This window comes from Copadichromis virginalis, linkage group LG15 (genome assembly GCF_057382275.1).
Source record: "Copadichromis virginalis isolate Kocher_CV1m ecotype Utaka linkage group LG15, C_Virginalis_male_GT1.1, whole genome shotgun sequence".
In the NCBI taxonomy this organism is placed as follows: domain Eukaryota; kingdom Metazoa; phylum Chordata; class Actinopteri; order Cichliformes; family Cichlidae; genus Copadichromis; species Copadichromis virginalis.
In genome coordinates this window covers 29,286,144-29,307,775 of record NC_140632.1, presented here as the reverse complement: position 1 = coordinate 29,307,775, position 21,632 = coordinate 29,286,144, and the positions used below count along the sequence as shown (strand labels likewise).

General features: G+C 41.7%; 1 protein-coding gene across 3 annotated transcripts in view; it reads right to left on the bottom strand.

The window, feature by feature from the left end:
• The window catches only part of cnih3 (cornichon family AMPA receptor auxiliary protein 3), a 149,181-nt gene that overhangs the window by 86,397 nt on the left and 41,152 nt on the right, over window positions 1-21,632 (bottom strand). For all 3 annotated transcript variants that reach the window (XM_085432846.1, XM_085432845.1, XM_085432844.1), the window contains exon 3: window positions 3,724-3,771. In XM_085432846.1, the coding sequence (XP_085288972.1) occupies window positions 3,724-3,771 (48 nt within the window). The remainder of the gene's footprint in view (window positions 1-3,723; window positions 3,772-21,632) is intronic.

Genomic DNA, 21,632 nt, shown 5'->3' with positions numbered 1-21,632 from the left:
TCAGTATATATCAGCACATGGCAAACATTAGCATTAACAGTCTTTACAGTCTAGAACAGCTTATTTTCATCATTTATTCCTTTGCTTTAAGAGCTGTCTCCGGGGTGAACACTATTGTAGAGTTTAGTCATTTGGTCCTGCTTTCGTTGCTTCCGAGCAAACGTTCTATCAGAGAGGTTTTGCTGATGGCAGTAAGTCATTTTCCAACACTTTCCTTTCTTAACTTCCCCATTGACTAGGATATCTCTGTCATTCCCCATCTGCTTTTCCATCGTCATCGTGTCTTGTGCTCCAACAAAATTGGTATTACATAGAATCTGTTCCATCATGTGACAACTAATTATAAAATTTTGAGCCAATCTCAAAAACTGAATGCAGGGCTTTTTTTGGGATACATCACATTCATTATTTCTTCTGATTGTGTTGATAGCATTAGCTATTCCTGGATATTTGTAAACTATCTTAATTTATGATGAGTACCTACTAGAGGGATTGAAAAAATTGCCTTTGCGGATTCGGCAATACCTCACTCATTCTCTCATTATTACACTTGTGAATCTGTGGACTAGGAGAGATGGAGAGGCTAGAGTGAGAGGGATAAAAAAGAGAAAGGTAGAATAATGTTAAAATAGAGGAGAGAGAGAAGAAAGGCCCAAGACAGACCCAAAAATAAAGGAAGAGCACTAATGAGTACGCTCAGGTTTGCTCAGTTGCTGTGACAACGCAGTGGCTTCAAGCCGCAAGAAAGCACATCTAATGAACACCACACACACACACACACACACACACACACACACACACACACACACACACACACACACACACACACACACACACAAGAACACAGTACATCCCCTCAAGCTATTGTCATCTGCATGGGTTTCCAGTCATCCAAAACCCATCAAACACAACACACTCCATTGAGAACAAAAATGGCACGTGTCCATGTGCCTGCTTGTGAATGTGTGCAGTGAAAACTGCCAAGTGCATATGCCAACATAAAGAAATACAGCCAAAGCTTTTAGCCAAATCAGTCAGGACCAACATGCTGTGAGCGTGCCAGTCGGTGTGAACTGAACAGTTTTCGAAGGGGAAAGAAGAGCTCTCAAAAAAGGATTTAAAAAGCACCACAATGCAGCAGATCCTCATGCATCAGGACCTTAGGCAATCATGCTGACAGGCACAGTATGCAAGACAGTGAAATATAGTTTCTAAAAGCGTGTAACTCATAATGTGTGATTCTGTCTGAATGTATGAAATCAGAAGCTGTCGCCTGAGGCACTTGGCAGGAATTTCCTCTCCTGCTGCTTCTCTTTGCTTTAGTTCACTAGCCAGTGCATAATCGTCAGTCACCTCATATGCTGAATAATGGTTAGACAAAATGGTGATTAATGTATTGACAGATTAAATACATTTGTTAATCTATGGATTTTACCACTTTTTTGAGGTGATATCTCTGTTTGTATTAGGCCTCTGTGGCCTTTAAAGGCTTTATACTATGATTCATGACTTTTTATCATGCACCAAGGTCACTAATGGCAGTGTAGGCATTGGATTTAGTTAAAAACAACCCCTTTTATAGAGTTTCCACCTTAAGACTGAAGATTCAACAGTCTTTATTGTTACTATGCTATCATAACAAAATCCTAGCAAGATTAAGATTTATATATTTATATACAAAAAGGGACAATGTGTGATTTAACAGTAGCGGCTTTTAAACCATAGAATAAGCCTGCCCTATACAGCATACCACTGGTTTATTGTCCTTCTGGAAATTAATTGACAATACTGAATTTGACAATCGGAATTTATAAAATATGCAGTTATTTAACAGGATAAATAAATAACAGTGACTAAGGAAAAGTGTTGTACTAAGGTCATTCTATACAACTACACTTGTTTTTGCAACTGCAACATATAAATCCCCTGCTATCCCTTTTAGTTCCACAAGCTACATCCATTTTTTTAAACAGCCTATGGTGTCCAGCAACCTTCACTGTTACCTGCACAGTATGTCACAGCTCCAAGCACAGCATGTCTGGATGTCTGTGTAAGTATGTCAGTGTGTTTATCCATCTCAGCATATGATCTGTAGGGGAAAATGTCCTCTCCGGGGACTAGTGCAGGAGCTGGGTGCTGGAGTTAACAACAATGATGATCAAGATCAGCTGTTCAGCCAGTGAACCTCCAGCATGACACAAACATATGCACAAACACACGCTTGCATGCACAAGTTCAAACAGTATGTGGTTTGCGTTTCAGAGAGGTGGAGGGAGAAACAGATGCCAAACTGAAGCTGGGAGGAGTTCTCTCAACCTCATACTGAGCCCTCAAGGCACACAAAACCTGAAACAGACAGCACAGCTCTGCAAAACACAATGCAGAACCTTTCAATGTGTGTCTACCATTTGATTTCAGTACATTGCGAGGAAAGATAATAAACAAAGCATCCTTGTTCAAATTGAAAAATTCATTTAAAACCTGTAAAACAGTGATGCACAACCCTGGAAACCAAAAAATATATTATATACATGCTCTGACAGGCACTGGCGACTATGGGACAACAGATAGGCAGGTGTGTGGCTTCCCAAATATATTCCAATCTGCTGAATTTATCACATGTGGACATCCATGAAGTTGTAGAAAAATCTGACAGATGATTGGTGGAAACAGGATGTACCTGAGCGTAGTTTAGAGCACAGGTGTTAAACTCCAGGCCTCAAGGGCCGGTGTCCTGCAGGTTTTAGATGTGTCCTTGATCCAACACAGCTGATACAAATTGCTAAATGACCTCTTCAGCATGTCTTGAAGTTCTCCAGAGGCCTGGTAATGAACTAATTATTTGATTCAGGTGTTGCGATCCAGGGTGATATGTAAAACCTGCAGGACACTGGCCCTCGAGGCCTGGAGTTCGACACCCTTGGTTTTGAGTGTCATGGCAAAGGCTTTGAATACTTATGTACACAATTTATTTTTGCTTTCTATTTTCAATAAATATGTAAGAATTTCAAGCAAAGGTTTTTCAATGTGTCATCAGGGGGTATGGCTGATCTGATATCCTCATGTTGGTGTTGTTCCCAGATCATCATACTAAATGTTGTTCCAGGATCAACATTGCAAGTAACCAATCAGAATGCTGTGACGTCATACTTTTGCGACTTCGGGAAAAACTAGCGTAAAACAAAAAACTGTACTTAAGCTGCATGAAACCGCCTCTGTCCACCGATCAACGGACCCTGACCCTAACCCTAACCGTAACCCTTTAATAAACAGTAAGCAGAATTAATATTGTCCTTGCAACATTGGAATTTCATAAATGCACGAATGGCTTGGCGCGCAAAGGAATAACGTCACAACAATGTGATTGGTCACTTGCAATGTTGAACCTGGAACAACATTTTCATGATGGTCTGGGAACAACACCAACACGAGGATATCAGATCATCCCAGGGGGTATTGTGTGTTGATTTTTTTGGGAAAATGAACTGATTCCATTTTGGAATAAAGCTGTTACATGAAAAAAATGTGGAACAAGTCAAGTGCTGTGAAAGCTTTCTGGATACATTGTATCAGATGTCACCTGAAAACGGAATTTTCACTACAAGATGCATTTCTTCTTTCCCTCTTATTCTGTGCACTTCCCTACCAGTCTCCAATCTGCTTTGTTTCTGACCATGTATAGGACTTGCACAAGATGAATGAAAATTGTTGTTCACTGCTTACCTTCCTCAGCAGGTTGCAGATCCTCTCGATGTTTCGCAGTCTCTCCCTCTGTAAGAGGAGCAAACGGAAAAGTTATGATGAAAGACGAAACTACAGAAATACTGCACATTTGTCCTTGCACTGTTAAGTTGCACTTCTTTTGAGAGCCAGTGCTGAAGGTGAAAAATCAATGGTTATCCCAATTTTGCTACTGCACAGAATTTAAGATAATGTGGGGAAGCATGGTGGCGTGGTGATTAGCACTGTTCCCTCAGAGCAAGAAGGTCCATTAGGGACTTTCTGTGTTGAGTTTGCATGTTCTTGTTTGTCTGTCTGGGTTTTCTCCAGGTACTGCAGCTTCCCCCTAAAGTCTTTGGACTGCAGTTAGGGGTTAGGTTAACTGGTTATTCTAAATGGCCCATCTGTGTTAGCCCTGTGACAGACTGACAGTCTTTCCAGGGTGTACCCTGCCTCTTGCCTTATCACAGCTGTGATAGGCTCCAGCCCAGCCCACGACCCTGAATTGGATAAGCGGAAGAGGATGGACGGATGACTGAATTAAGATGTGCTCATTTTCCTTCTACAGAAAAATCTGTTGGAGAAAATTATTGGTCAATGAATTTAGCTCTTATGTTGAAGAGAGAGCTGAAGACAAAGTTTTCAATTCACTTATTTCTAATTGCTTCCTCCATCTAGCCTTACCTTAAGAGTATATAACTCACTCATTCAGGATCAGAGGAGAGTCACTGATCCCCCAAATCGAAAGCAGAATGTCTTCTGGAAGCTCTCATGTGTTTCAGTCATGTAAAACTGGGAGAAGATCCCAGGGCAGTCCTGGATATAGTGGACAAATTATGTCTTTTATTTGACTTTGGTATCCACCCTAGAAGAACTGGGCGAAGTCTTTGCATTTTGGCTTCAGTTGATGCTCCTGTGATACGTGGTAGTGGTGGGTAACATATAAATTCTGAAAACATTTGAATTTGTACCCAGTTGAACAACAGGAAACATATAGTCTGGAGATCACGTTCTCCTGCACTATGGTCATTTTTTCTCCACATTGATAGAGAAAGTTATTCATTCATACATAGCTGATTTGTGGAGCTTTTTCCCAGCATTAATGGTGGCTGCTACTTGTTTATATAAGTTTTAATATTTGAGTGTTCTCAGCTTGTATATTAAGCTGCAAGATGCTTAAATCAGCACTCACCACAATGCTGACTCTAAAAGCAGCTATTTCACCACTGCTTTTAACATCATGATCAAATATTAATCAATTCCTATGGATGACGCAACCTGCATTTGACTGGCGGTGCTGCAAGTCCACAGGGGAGCAATGCAAAATACCGACTGCTTATAAATCATGTATTGACCCGAGTGTCAGCCCGCTTGTGCTTGTGGACAGTCATTTTGAGTTTATCTGTGCGCCTCATATACCGTCTGCAAATGTCAACAACAGAGGCTCTGTGGGAATGATGAAGTATATGAAAAATTATTTATCCACGTGCAGAACATCAAAGGTAGCATGTCAAAAGCTGAACCGATATTTAGTTACCACATAAGAAAAACGGTAATAAAATGCATGAAAATGAGCTGAAATAACTGGAGTGAAAACACACTCGGGTGCCTATGAATACAGAGTTTATGAACATTGCTCTGCAGCGCTGCTTATTGTCATCCTTCCTCACATACTGAAAGCCACGGGCAGTCTCTGCATCTGTTTACAGCATAGTTTGACCTAAATTTAAGCCCTTTGCGGTTTTTAACCTACCTGCACATTTTTTATACCACATTTTTTAATGCTTACTGCAGGCGGAGAGCACATGAATTAGATTTTTCTGCAAAAATGTGTCAGCGAGAACCCTTCCCTGTGTGTGTGTGTGTGTCTGTGTCAGAGACAGAAGAAGGCTCTCATTGGAAAGACATAGGCTTAGAGAGACAAGATGCTGTGTGTGTGTGTGTGTGTGTGTGTGTGTGTGTGTGTGTGTGTGTGTGTGTGTGTGTGCGCGCGCGCGCGCAGAGGCAGTGAGAAGTGGCTTCTGTCCGTTCTGGCGGTGAGTTATTTCAAACACACAGCAACACCATGAAATATGATTTGTATTCAGCCCGAGGCTTAACTTTGATTCTTATATTCACTGTAATTTGTTTGAAATGTTGGAGTTTCATTTTGTGAATGTAATTTTAGTTCAGAACTTGAGCTTATCATTAGTAACAACAACATTATTAATAGAATTCTTATTGTTATTATGAATTGCTTATTATTAGAATATAGTCAATGAACAAATTCAAATTCAAATTCAAATTTTATTTGTCACGTACACAGTGATACACAGTACGATATGTAGTGAAATGCTTGGACAACTGCTCGTGACCTAAAGAAAACAAAAAAGGAAAAAGCTATGAATAAGATAGGAAATAAATATGAAAAATTAAAAAGGGTAAATTTAACTAGGAAGGAATAAAATATAAATTAAGGTTAAAAATGAAATAACTGTACAACACAAATTAGAATGAAGGGTAAATTTAACTGGGAAAGAATAAGATAAAATATATAAATTAAAGTTGAAAATAAAATAACTGTACAACAAAATACACAATATAGAACTATATAAGAATGTATGAAGAAATATAAATAAATATATATATATACACACACACAATAACAGCAGCTGTACAAGTATTAACCAGTGTTGTGCAATCCACATTATGTCTTGTGCAGTGCAAATATGCTTAAAGTGATTTAAGTGATGAAGTGAAAACAATGTCCAGAATGTCCAGTGTGTGTGTAAGAACTATATGTGTGGGTCAGTATTGTGTGGTGGTGTGATTGAGAGACCGTATCGCCTGCGGGAAGAAGCTCCTCCTCAGTCTCTCTGTGTTGGTCTTCAGGGAGCGGAATCTCTTTCCTGACCTCAACAGAGAGAACAGTCTGTTGTTGGGATGGCTGAGGTCCTTCACCATCTTCCTGGCCTTGGTCCAGCACCGCCTGCTGTAGATTGAGTGCAGGTCAGGGAGCTCGGAGCGGATGGTGCGTTCAGCTGACCGCACAACCCTCTGTAGAGCTCGTCTGTCCTGCATGGTGCTGTTCCCGAACCAGGTTAAGATGTTTCCCGCCAGGATGCTCTCTATGGTGCACGAGTAAAAGTTCCTGAGCACCTTGGAGGGCAGTTGGAAGTCTCTCAAGCGTCTGAGGTGGTAGAGACGCTGACGGGCCTTTTTCACCATGGTGTTGATGTGACAGGACCATGACAGGTCCTGCGTGATGTGAAGTCCGAAGTATTTGAAGCTGTCCACTCTCTCCACTGGGCACTTGTTGATGACGGGGGTCTGGTAGTTCCTCTCCTGCTTAGTGCTGAAGTCCACTATCAGCTCCTTTGTCTTACTGACGTTTAGAAGGAGGTTGTTCCTCTGGCACCAGTTCTCCAGATTCCTAATCTCCTTCAGGTAGGCCGTCTCGTTGTTATCAGAGATCAGGCCCACCACGACGGTGTCGTCAGCAAACTTGATGATGGTGGTGGAGCTGGTAGTGGCCACACAGTCATATGTGTACAAAGAGTACATCAGGGGGCTCAGAACACACCCCTGGGGGGCGCCAGTGCTGAGAGTGGTCGAGGCTGAGACATGTCCGCCCATCCTTACTGCCTGTGGTCTGCCAGTTAGGAAGTTGGAGATCCACTGACACATAGATGAGCTGAGTCCCAGATGCTCCAGCTTGGTGGTGAGTGTGGAGGGAATTATGGTGTTAAATGCAGAGCTGTAGTCTATGAAGAGCATTTTAACATAATTCCCCCTTCTAGTGTCCAAGTGAGTGAGTGATGTGTGGAGGAGATGAGAGATGGCATCGTCTGTGGAACGATTTGGACGGTAAGCGAACTGTAGTGGGTCCAGTGTGTCTAGTAGTGAAGAAATGATGAAGTCTCTGACCAGGCGTTCAAAGCACTTCATCACTACTGAGGTGAGGGCTACAGGGCGATAGTCATTGAGAGAAGCAGGGTGGGGTTTCTTCGGGACAGGAACAATGATGGACTCTTTGAAGCATGTGGGGATCACCGACTGAGATAAAGAGATGTTGGATATCTACCCACGGCTTCTGGTTGGGAAACGTTGTGATAGTCTTTGTCTCCACGGTATCATCTGCTAGTTTCCCGATGAATCCCACAACCGCTTCCGTAAACACATTGACATCATCATCGGAGCTGTTTCTGAACATGCCCCAGTCTGCGTCATCGAGTGCGTCCTGTAACGCGGCCACCGATTGATCCGTCCAGCACGCGACCTTCCTCTGAACCGGAACTTCCTGTTTCAGCCTTTGTTTGTATTTTGGCATGAGGAAGATGGCGGCATGATCAGATTTGCCAAACGGAGGGCGGGATTGTGCCTTGTAGCCGTCCTTGACCGTAGTGTAGCAGTGGTCCAGTGTCCTTACACCTCTGGTGGGGCAGGTGATGTGTTGATAAAAGTTCGGCGCTGCGCGTTTGAGGTTGGCGCTATTAAAGTCCCCCGTCACAATAAGCGCAGCGTCCCGGTGTTGTGTCTGGTGCTGTGTGAGTGCCTCATGCAGCTCGCATAAGGCGGTGACCGTGTCCGCTTGTGGTGGAATATAAACGGCACTTATAATGACCGATGTAAATTCCCGAGGTAGATAAAAAGAACGACACATGATGGACAGTAGTTCCATATTTGGTGTGCAGGAGCGTGTGAGAGGAACAACGTCCCGTGTCCTGTCCATGCGGTGAACCGAGAAGAACTTGGCCGGCTGGATGGCGTGGTCCGGCACCGCTGGGTTCAGCCATGTCTCGGTGAAGCAGAGGAGATTGCAGTCCCGAATGTCTCTCTGGAACTTTACCCTGGCCCTGAGGTCGTCAAGCTTGTTCTCCAGTGACTGGACGTTGGCGAGCAGGATGCCAGGCAGAGGTGTGCGGTGTGCACGAGCTCTCAGCCTGTTCCTGACGCCGGCTCGCTTCCCTCTAGGCCGCCGCCGCTTCCCTTTGTTCTCCCTCAAGATCTCACTCGGCCAGCTCGGATCCGGAGTTAAAAACTTCTAATTGTGAGTACATTGTATACCAATAGAAACAAGAGTGTCACTGTCATACCTAATGTACCCAATGGTGATGATTTTGCCGATTTAGAAACGCTGAAAACTAACTTAAAAAACAAAGACAAAGAAAAAGTGGTCGGAGCAGTCGTGACAGCAGCTGACCTCACCGGCGCCATCTTTCATTCAGAAGAGTTAAATCACTGTAGCTAGATTTGTTGGTAATTTACCAGGTTCAGTGCTATTTTATGTATTAATCCAGTTTCCCATTTCATTAAGCAAGTCACTCTGACATGAGCTCCATATACTTAAAATATGCCAGTGATATCTCATATGTATCAACATCATATCAACATGTAAAAAAATTCTGTGTTATGAGATATTTGACGTAACTATTGCTGTCCAGTGCCAGGACTTAGCTACCTTCTTGACACTAAAACTTTGGCAATGCCCTAGTCTGTAATTGGTTTCATACTAGGGCTGTTCGATATAAGGATATATATCGGATGACGATATAAAAAAGTCTATCGTTTCATTTTACGCTATCGTTTGTTTCGTGGTGTCGCAAAATAAACTGTTTACGGCAATATTTTTTCATCGTTTTGATGGTCACTGTAGTGGCTATATTAATTTCTTAAAGTTCTCTCTTTCTCTTATATTTTATATAACCACACTATGGATTTTTTATGCGTTGTCGTTAGCAATAATGACGGTAAAACCATCGCGTGTCCGGTTGTTTATTTTCCACATAAACCTTTCACAATAAAGCTCAAGATCCTGTTGAAAAATAAACCTTAGACTCAAACGTTAGAACAGGCTTTTCCCCGCAGCACGCTTTGTAATAAATACTCACATACTCAATTCCTACAACTGATGAGGATGTAAAATGAATATTTGATTATTATTTTTAAGAAGTACAGACTGCAACAGAGGTTCCTTCAGGAAAATGATTAATTTATGTCTGCGCTGTAAATAATGAAACCAGAGGTTCCTGGGTTGGAGGCTGCAAACAGCTCTGAGGTAACACCACTGCAAGAACAGCGAGAGATGAGAGTGTAGGACATAAATAAAACATGGTGGGAAAATGAAGGTGGCCATTGTATCTCTTTATAGCATTTAGGTGTTAAGAACCTCATTCCCAAGATTAATGGGACTTTACCTCTATAGATAGATGCTGTTTATACTCATAATTATTTGACTACTCCTTGAAAAACTCTCCACAATCTGCTCATCAATTTAATTCAATTCAATTTCAATCAATTTTATTTACAGCGCCAAATCACAACAACAGTTGCCTCAAGGCGCTTTATAAGGTAGACCCTACAATAATACATACAGAGAAAAACCCATCAATCATACAACACTCTATGAGCAAGCACTTTGGCAACAGTGGGAAGGAGAAACTCCCTTTTAAAAGGAAGAAACCTCTGGCAGAACCAGGCTCAGGGAGGGGTGGTCATCTGCTGCGACTGGTTGGGGTGAGAATTTAACATCCATCTGATTCTGGAAATTAAAAGATCAACAATTCTGGAGTGGCTGCAGCTGAGGAGATCCACTGATTGGAAGGTTGGTGGTTTGATCCCCACATATCCTTGGGCAAGATACTAACCCCAAGTTGCTCTCCGATGCATCCATCAGATTATGAATATGTGTGAATGTTAGATAGAAAGTACTTAGAAAAAGCATGGATGAATGAAACAAGTTGTATAAAGCACTTCAAGTGCTGAAGTGCTTTATAAGAATCAGTCCATTTAACGTGTCTAGGTCTTTGTCATTATCTTGCTGAAATACGCAAGCCTTTCCCCAAAAAGATCTGCATGGGAGCATATTGCTCTAAAAACTGTATATGCCTTTCAGCATTGATGTGCCCTCCAGATGTGCAAGCTGGCAGTTCTATTGGCACTAATGCATCCCCATAACATCAGTGATGGAGGCTTTTGAACTGAACACTGCTAACAAACTGATTGCTCTCCCTCATAGTTTGGAGGAAAATCCTTGTATTTGAAAACGAATTTTACATTTTGATTCTTGTGAACCACAGAAATGTTTGCACTTTGCCTCAAACCCGTTTAAATGAGCTTTGGCACAGAGAAGATGGTGATGTTTCTGGATCATGTTCACCAATAGGTTTTTCTTTGCTTGATGGAACTTTAACACATACTTGTCGATGGCATGGTAAATGACTTTGGAAGTGATCCTGAGTCCATGCAGTGATTTCCATGACAGAATCATTCCTATCAATAATGCAGTGCTGGGTGAGGACATGAAGTAGGGATGCACCGATACCACTTTTTTGGAAACGAGTACGAGTACTTGCATTTCAGTACTCGCCGATACTGATTACTTAATAAAAACATGATTTAAATTTGCAGGTAACAGCTTTAGTCCTATAATTTAACAACAAATAAACAAACAAGGGACCAGTTTGGAATTAAGAACATTTATTTAAAATGAAAAGCATTTTTTATGCAACATATTACAGAATAAATAATTATAAAAAAAACAAAATTTAATTTTAAATTTGTTTGTCTGTTTCTCTGTTTAGAAGTCTCACTAGCACAGTCACAGCTGGGATGACATCAGAGGCTAGTGTGTCGTAGCTGCTCACTTTTTTAGTTAGTTCCTCAAAGGGGGCGAGGATGGCAACAGTCGTCTCCATAAGAGCCCATTGGTGAGCGGTGAGATAGTCAGGGGCTGTATCCCAATTCAGGGTCTGCAGCCTTAAAGGCCACATTTCAAGGCCGATTACGTCACCGCGACGCGACGAAGGCTGTCCCAATTCGAAGGCTGCTCGAAATGCGGCCCTCAAATGCATCCTTCATTTCCCTGAATTTTAAGAACGTGGCGGTGTAGACTTCGTGACCCAACATATCCCAGAATGCATAGCACGGCGGTGGGTGTGGATAATTTTGCTGAAAAAAACGGTGGACAGGGTCGCCCGAAGAGTAAACTTTAAGTAAGTACTGAATATTATGTCACTTATTTATGTGCAAATGTTTAATAACGAAGAACATTAAAACATTACTGTTGGCCACATGTCGGCAAAGTTATGTGACATTAATGACGTTTGTACAAACTTGGTTTTAAAGCCTTTACTTTAAAATATACGCCGTTCAATAGCTGACCTTAATCTTACAGAGAATGATCAAAGCTCATGTAGAAACAAACAAACAAATGAACAAATGATTTTCTCCTTCATTTCTGTCAAATAAAGCTGTATGAAACGTTTCCAGCTGTTAATATCATGGTTGCTAGGCAACCTGGGCAGCGCAACGGAGGCTAGACCGTCCCATTTCACAAGCCTCGCACTTCCGGCCTTAGCGGTCTTTAAGTACGCGGCCCTTGAGGATCGTTGAGGCTGCGTACTTTAAGGCTGCAGACCCTGAATTGGGATACAGCCAGGGAGTTCGTGCACTCGCTTTTGCTCAATGAGGGACTGGAGTATGTAATACGTGCTGTTCCAGCGCATCTGTACATCCTGCTGCAGTCTCTTTATTGGCTGGTTGAGCTGTCCCTGAATGTCCTCAAGGCGGGAGTAGGCTAAGGTGGAATGTTTAAAATGCCCAACTATTTTCCGTCCCACTGCTATAGCATCAGCTATGCTCCTCTGTGCTAAAAAGCGTGGGTAAACTCTTTGTACTCGTTGTTGTGTTGGGATTTTAGGTGCTTGATTAAATTGCTTGTGTTAAATGCGCTACCTTTAGAGCCTCCTCTGGACAATTTCGCTGAGCACAATTTGCAGTCCGCCTTTGTTTTCGCGTCTTCGTTCACTTTGAAATAATTCCACACAGCTGATATGTCTCGCCTCGCTTTCTCCCCGCTCTGAGCTGCAGCCGGGGCGGGCACTCAGGGCCTGGGGGCGGGCACTCGGTGCCTGTGATTAACCCCTTACATGCCGCTCAAACATAGACAGGTCTCAGACCATGGTATCGGTCCTCGGTATCGGGGGACTTTTAACGAGTACGAGTACTTTAGAAAATGTGGTATTGATACCAGATACCGGTATCGGTATCAGTGCATCCCTAACATGAAGATTACGGTCATCCAATAGTGATTTTCAGCCATGTCCCTTTCAGGCTCTTAACATCCATGAGATCAACAGTAACGAGGTGAGTGTTAGGGCTGAGTTTGTTTTAACCTTACATGACTCCATGTCAATGCCAAGATATTCAGAGTGTTCATATTTTTACATTCAGGAATATTATTCTGAAATTCATCCACAATTTGTAGTGTTAGTTTACTGCAGATTGATGAAACTTGTAATGAAACTTTCCATCTATACTTCTGAGAAATGCTGAGATGCTAAGAAATGAATAAAGTTGTGTCTAAGAATCTAGATTACTCACTGATGCTTATCAAATAAACGCCAGGACTTTAGACCCTCCTGGACAACGAGGGTCTGAGGGATCTTCCAGGAATGATGACACTATATTCCGGAGGACTGGTTGGTGATAATTTGATACCTGCTGATCTCTAATCTTGAACGTAACCTGCTCTCAAATACATCTGCACTACAACTTACCTTTCCATAATACTGAAAATGCCGTAAGTTGCCTGGATGAGACAAAATCCCAGTTGATTGCAAAGTCCACTGGTGGACGTTAACAGGTTAATGGTGGTTAGGAAATCGCTTCTAGATACAGTATCACCACCGTCTATGGTAGTAGTGTGTTATCTTCCAGATACAGGCAAAAGCATGGAGGAATCTACTTTTTAAAGGATTTAAAGGAAACTTTAAATATAAATTACATTTTATATAGAGATATAGAGATTATAGAAAATTAATTTAGAAATTTAAAATATAAGATAAAGATGTTTTAGCTGAGGGAACTTTAACTCTGAGGATATGCTGAAAAGTTCTTGGTAAGAATTTATATTAACAGACAATTTGAACTCTCCCTCTGTCCTCTGATGTGACCTCAATCACTAGACTTAGAGACAGTTGCACATAGTCCTATCTTCCTGACATAAACAAGCCACAGCAGCCATGACGGACTCTGTCTGATAGCCAATTATCTCCGCTGCTAATGTCCGGAACTGAGCATCTCATCAGGGACCAGTCCAATTCACTTCTGCACCGTCTCCCCTTGCCTTCATCTCCTGCCGGGTGTGAAAGACAAATATATTCTGCTATTATATGTTCAGTAATGTGTGTTTGTGGGTGTATGTGTGCACCCCCCCCACAACTGTCTACTCATTTGCAAGCAATTAGGCTGATGCCTCTTTGAAATGTTACTTTGGTTGACAAGCAAGCGAGCAGCATGGAAGTATAAACAGGAAATGAAAAAGAAGGGGAGAGTGGGTTGGAGAGGGATAGATGGAGTGGGGAAATTAAAGTTACCTTCATTTTAAGAGGCAGAGCAGTTTAAGGTCACCGGCAGTGTTGGGACTAACGCGTTATTAAGTAACGCGTTACAGTAACTACGTTATTATTGTGGTAACGAGTACGGTAACTAGTTATTATGCCAAAATCAGGAACGCGTTAGTCGTTACTGGGATTTAGATAGGCTCGTTACTCGTTACTTCATGTGGTGGCTATCGCGGAGGTTCCACAGATTCAGTAACATTAGCAAGTGGTGGAGGCCAGCAGGTGGATGAAGGAAAGGGGACGCAGAAGGAAAAGAGACCCGAGGCGGCCGCCGGTCCAAGTGTGAACTGAACTTCGGGTAAGAAGTTATGACCTGCAGTCTATCTGGGTCAGATATAAACCAAGTTTAGGTGGAGTTTATTTTCGTTATTCTGACTTTTTCCGTACTGCGTACTAGCTAGCATGACGGAGTTTCTATACAGCTGGGTGGGTGCTATGAAGTTAATGATGTTGAACTTTATTTTGTTCATAAGTTATTAGAGTTGCCAACCGTCCCGTCTGGTATTCAGAGAAAATATTACGCGTTTCTTATTGAGGTGAAAAGGAACAGTTTGTCCCGTAATTCAGCTACAATGAAAAAGGCACAAAGCTGGAGTTATTCTGTGTCTTTGCTGCACAGCTGCCTCTTCTTCTTTCATTCTCCCCCTCCCTCTCCCGTTTCTACTTCAATCATGAAAACTGATCAATGATCAGCTGATCGGCTTTTCTCTGTTGTTTATTTATCGCCCACTTTGCGCCGAAAGAGGAAACCAGCGGATGTCGCGCTAAACAACAGCAGCACGTTTAAGCTTGATCAGCTGTTGTTAGAATTTATTTAATATTAATTTCTAGTATCAGCTGATGTTTGCTGGAGCCACAGCTGCAAAAAAGCTGCTGGTCATGATATGGGTTTGTACAGTGGGGCAAAAAAGTATTTAGTCAGCCACCGATTATGGAAGTTCCCCCACTTAAAATGATGACAGAGGTCAGTAATTTGCACCAGAGGTACACTTCAACTGTGAGAGACAGAATGTGAAAAAAAATCCATGAATTCACATGGTAGGATTTGTAAAGAATTTATTCGTAAATTAGGATGGAAAATAAGTATTTGGTCACCTCAAACAAGGAAAATCTCTGGCTCTCACAGACCTGTAACGTCTTCTGTAAGAAGCTTTTCTGTCCCCCACTCGTTACCTGTATGAATGGCACCTGTTTGAACTCATCATCTGTATAAAAGACACCTGTCCACAGCCTCAAACAGTCAGACTCCAAACGCCGCCATGGCCAAGACCAAAGAGCTTTCGAAGGACACCAGGAAAAGTATTGTAGACCTGCACCAGACTGGGAAGAGTGAATCTACAATAGGCAAGCAGCTTGGTGTGAAAAAAATCAACTGTGGGAGCAATTATCAGAAAATGGAAGATATACAAGACCACTGATAATCTCCCTCGATCTGGGGCTCCACGCAAGATCTCATCCCGTGGGGTCAAAATGATCATGAGAACGGTGAGCAAAGATCCCAGAACCACACGGGGGGACCTGGTGAATGACCTGCAGAGAGCTGGGACCAAAGTAACAAAGGTCACCATCAGTAACACACTACAACGGCAGGGAATCAAATCCCGCAGTGCCAGACGTGTTCCGCTGCTGAAGCCAGTGCATGTCCAGGCCCGTCTGAAGTTTGCCAGAGAGCACATGGATGATACAGCAGAGGATTGGGAGAATGTCATGTGGTCAGATGAAACCAAAGTAGAACTTTTTGGTATAAACTCAACTCGTCGTGTTTGGAGGAAGAAGAATACTGAGTTGCATCCCAAGAACACCATACCTACTGTGAAGCATTGGGGTGGAAACATCATGCTATGGGGCTGTTTTTCTGCCAAGGGGACAGGACGACTGATCCGTGTTAAGGACAGAATGAATGGGGCCATGTATCGTGAGATTTTGAGCCAAAACCTCCTTCCATCAGTGAGAACTTTGAAGATGAAACGAGGCTGGGTCTTCCAACATGACAATGATCCAAAACACACCGCCCGGGCAACAAAGGAGTGGCTCCGTAAGAAGCATTTGAAAGTCCTGGAGTGGCCTAGCCAGTCTCCAGACCTCAACCCCATAGAAAATCTGTGGCGGGAGTTGAAAGTCCGTGTTGCTCGGCGACAGCCCCAAAACATCACTGCTCTCGAGAAGATCTGCATGGAGGAATGGGCCAAAATACCAGCTACTGTGTGTGCAAACCTGGTAAAGACCTATAGTAAACGTTTGACCTCTGTTATTGCCAACAAAGGTTATGTTACAAAGTATTGAGTTGTATTTTTGTTATTGACCAAATACTTATTTTCCACCCTGATTTACGAATAAATTCTTTACAAATCCTACCATGTGGATTCATGGATTTTTTTTTTCACATTCTGTCTCTCACAGTTGAAGTGTACCTCTGGTGCAAATTACTGACCTCTGTCATCATTTTAAGTGGGGGAACTTGCACAATCGGTGGCTGACTAAATACTTTTTTGCCCCACTGTACATCTGATGAGAGGGAAACATGACGATGAAACCAGGAGATGTCCTTACTGAATCATCAGAGCTGAACAGGTGATGGAGAAACAGGTTTACCTTTTAGCTGACATGAATGAGTTGAAGGGAAGTTATGAACTGTTTCTGAGAGACAAATAACCCCAGGATCCTTTTTTAGGTAGCTGACAGCTGGTAACTGTGCAGGTGCGGATCTAGCAAAGTTTTGCCAGGGGGGCCAGGTAGGGCATTAACAGGGAGAGGTGGGCACAAAGAAATACTTTTCTTTCTTATTCTCATTTAAAATGTCTAGCTTTTAAAAAAGAATTATCTGAATCTTACAACAAACGATTGATAGATTAATGCATATATACCATCAGAACAGTGTGCATCACTGTCACAACAGTGTTTGTTTTTATTCAAAGGCTTTATGATTTTTCCTATAATGGTGGGCCAGTCTCTAGTCAAAATGTCCGGGACGATTTTGTTGTCCCAGTCCAGCCCTGTATGCAGCTCATCTGTTGTTACCTACATCTTCCTATTCAGAAGGCAGAATTTCCGAGTTCTGAGTACAATCGAAAGCACCACGACTGCAGTTTTTGTGTTGGATGTAAAAGGCGCACGTGACACTGTGACGTAGGCTAGAATCATGGCAGCAGTCAATGGCGGTCCAGGCGTGGGATTTCTCTTGTGGAAATATGCACATTATCTTTTCCTTTCTATTGGTAGGTGGCACAGTGCACTTGTGGCATGTAAGCAAGCTAGAAGACTGGCAATCTGGCTGGATATCCAGTTACGGAAGCAACACATTAACAAGAGAATTCTGAGTAAAACCAAAGTTACTTTCCCTAGTAACTAGTTACTTTGAAAGTAACGAGTAACTTGAAGTAACTGAGTTACTTTTGAGAGACGTAAGTAGTAATGTAACTAAGTTACTATTTTAAAGTAACTTACCCAACACTGGTCACCAGTGACCTGTTTAGCATAAGGGTCCTAGTTACATCACAGCTACCCATTTATATGTATTATTCACCTATTTTTCATACTTAAAGAGAACATCTTCTAGTTTCTAACCATGACTTTACCACACCCTAAAATGGTTTTCTTGTAGCCTGAAGGATGTTAAAAGGACCTGCCTAGCGTACACTTAATAAACTGATGAAGTTTGTTCATAATGTTTAAATTCTGCCTGTCACTAGGTGTCTAAAGGTGACAGGCAACGGAGAGAAAGTGTTGGATGGCTTGCGGTAGCATTTAAAGAAGTCTGAAGAGGCTATAGAAGCTGTCATCAGTTTTGCCTGCATGCTTGGTGTGATGCTGACGCTGAGCAAAAAATGAATATTGGAAACACTCAAAAGCCACAAAATCCCAGTTTCTCTTTTTGTCATCTTTCTTCTCACTTATCACTCTGATGTCAACTCAGACAATTTTATCAGTGCCACTGGCTACAGGTTATTCCCTTTATAATAGTGGATGGGAATATGGTGGCACAAGGAGCCTCACTATAGTCAGTCATATAGGCATCAGAGGCCACAGGGAGGAAATTCCACTTAAGGCAACAATGTAATGAATAGTAAAATGTGTTTTCCTCACAGGACATCTGTGTTTGTGTGCATCAGTGTGCGCACCACTGAAATGTGTGAACTCCTAACAGTAATTGCAAAGCAAGCTGTTTTTTAGGATTGTGTAGAACAGAGTATGTTCTTGTGTGATAATATGTACTCCAGTGAACATTAAATCTTTACAATGTAGTGTTCTGCTCTGGCATTCATGTGGATGTTGCTTTGACTCTGAATACCCATCGAAGCATTGCCTGCAAGAGGTTTTTTATCATGCCAAAAAACTTGCAACTTGCGCATTCAGGTTTGTTGTTGGGACTGTACAATAAAGCAACATCTGAAAATACCCATATTAATTGACACCGCTGTAGGCCCACATTAACTTGATCCTTACTTGAAAATGCTTTCTCACATGGAGTTCTTGCACAATGCAGTAAAAGATTTAAAAGATCTCTATTTGACCTATTTGATCTCTATTTAAAATAGTTTGTTACTCTCTAAAAAAAAAAAAAAAAAGCCCTCCACAAAGCCAGGACATCTTACTATTTGTCACTGACTCCAGGGTTGTTCCTGTTTTCCTTGACCAAAGATCTGTTGAGCCAATTATTTCTTTGATCTGAACTAGTATACCAAAAATGTTAATTCTGTTCATCTGGACATAACGTTTTCAGTGGAGAAACTTTTCATCGCTCATACAAGTGACTTCTTCAGTCTCAGCTGTCTGCAGGTCAGCTAATTCAATAAAATCCTAATTCTGGTCTTCCATTTTCACAAGCTATCCTGATTGAAAAACAGCCATAAAATGATAAAAACACACATACAAATTCTGGAAAAAAAAAACTTTAGAAACCCTCCAGTAAAAAACAGTCCATATGTTTTATGGGTAAAAGCCATTCCTCCATGTGATGTGACATTTTTCATAAATTTATTCCTCCAAGTTTCCCAGATTGCTACTCCATATTTGAGTGTGTGTGTGTGTGTGTGTGTGTGTGTGTGTGTGTGTGTGTGGCAGTTAGAGGGGAAACAACAAGAGAGCAACTTTTACATAAAGTTTACTGTGCAGCAGGGATGGATAGACAGTGATGCCGAGAGATAGCACCTGACCATGTGTCTGCATGAAGAATGTGCCCAGTGTGAGGTTCCTCCCTCAGGGAGCAGGCTGACAGCAACTGCTAATTAGACTTGCTGGTTTCAAGCAAGAAAGATGGAGACAGATAGAGCGGAAGGAGGAAAAGAAAACAGAGATATTATGCAAAAGTTAGGGAGAGACAGATCACATGGACAGTTTCAGTAAGAGGCCATGTGTGTGTTAGAGAGATGGAGGGAAAAGTGTGGCTGTTCAGAATGAAACCATCAAACTGCCAGAAAGGTAAATGAGAGAATGTTTTCTTATTGTATACCAAAAACCAAGATGTGTGCAAAATATGTAGGAAATTTGGTATTCTTAGTCCTTTTAATGAAAAAAACAAAACATTTATGTGTACTGTGTAAGTTATTCAGTAAAATTTGTATTGTGTCTTATTGTAATTTCAACCTTTCAGTTAAGGCTTACATGGCCTAGTTAAATTTATTAGTGTGCACACTCACACTATATCCTTGTGGGGACATCTCATTGATATAATGCTTTCCCTAACTCTAACCTAACCATAACCTAACTGATACTTTGACACTCAAACAACATTTTGAGTCTCAAAAATGCCTTCAAACTTGTGGGGACTGGGATCTTAGTCACCCATAACGGCTGTTGGTCCCCACAAGTATCGTAAACCTCCAATTTTTGGTCCCCAGAAAGAAATTAATACACACACTACACACACAGAAAGAAAGAAAAAGAAAGCACCAGATGTCATACAGTGGCTCTTTAACACACTTTATCCTGAAAAGAGTTGAATACCCACTTTGCAACCCACTTCCACTCATCCCCTCCTTTTATGCAGTTCCTGACTTAATCAATTAAATGTAATTTTGAGAGAGTTGCTTTATTTTCTTACAATCTGTTCTGAGGTTTTCCCGTTCCCCCAAAATTTCTAAGATTTTCAAGGCCCCTGGGAACCCAGCAGAAAACTAAAACATCAAGTTGAACTCACCGTAAAAACTTTTACGAGTAGCCAGAACTTTAACAATGCCTTTAATGAATGTGTATTTTGGAAAGAAATCATGCAATTCAAGGCCACATTTTCATGTTAATATTGACTGCAGTGATGCGTTTCATGTAAGGAGGAGGAGAATGGGGGAGGGATGGGTTAAGGAAATGTGGGAGAGTGAGAGAAGAAAGGAAAATGGAAGAGAAAATTAGATGGAACCTTTTGTACCCATTCCCTCGCTGGTTTCTTTGATACGTTCAGCATTGCATAATGATATGCAAATATGACAAAATATGAAAGTGGTACTGAGCGGGGAAATCTGGTCTAATGCACTGTTTTCAGAGTTTTGAAAATGCCTTTCAATCTGAAGAGTCCTTTTCATTTGCCTCTTACGAAATCCTCATTCAGCCATTTCTCCCCTTTTCTGTCTACCAGCTTCCATCTCAAACTCTTTCACCCAGTTTGCAATTTTTTTCGGAAGTCTTGCTCTTTCTGCAACTTTTTCTCCCTGCTTCTGACACCCATCCCCAAGCATGTACGTATAGAAGTCAATAGTCCTAAGAAGCTATACAGTCCAGAGCTTTTAAGTCAATGTCACCTTCAGGCTCACTGCTGGTGCTATAGCAGTGTGCATTATTAAGAGCCAACTGTAAAAGCTCAGAATACTCTGGGGAGAGGGGTTTAGAGCCCTGGAACTGATCCTGAAACAATTTCACCGAGAGTAGGTTTCCCACGCTAACCAACCCCGAAGAACATCTTTCTCTGCAACGTCTCCTGATTGCTTTTGGGAGTGGTAACACTGAATAATTTTATGTTTGGGAGGAAGAAGAAAGAGAAGGGAATGAATTAGATTAAAAAAAAGAAATTTATACAAACCAACCAATCGTAAAGCTTCTGCTGGGCGCTGAGTTCCTAAAACTCTTACCCATATAACTAAATCCGAAAGGGCTATGTTTTGAATATATGTTGCCCTACATGAGATTTTATTCCTGCCTATAATTTTCTGCATATATGTGGATGTAAAAAATGATCCCCTTTAATCACAGCATTGCAGTAACAAAATTCAAACGCGGCACATTTGTAGAAGAATGAAAGCCATAAAGGTTAACATAGATGTCTTGTCTGCACACGTCAGTCTCAAGTCAGGAAGTGTATGACCTTTGTGATCTTTAATCTTGGGATTGGACCAACTTCAAGCTCTTTTTGTGTGTGTTAGTCCAAAAGTCCAAAACAGTTAATGTTTACAGTCAAATCAATTAGTTTCAAACATTGTCAGGGATTGGCTTGCAGCTTCGTATCTTTGTGTCTCCTCGGTTCTCATGAGGGAAGAACCAGTCTGAAATGTGGAGAGCACATCACACTCAAAAAGCAAGATTTCTATCAGTAACAGTAAA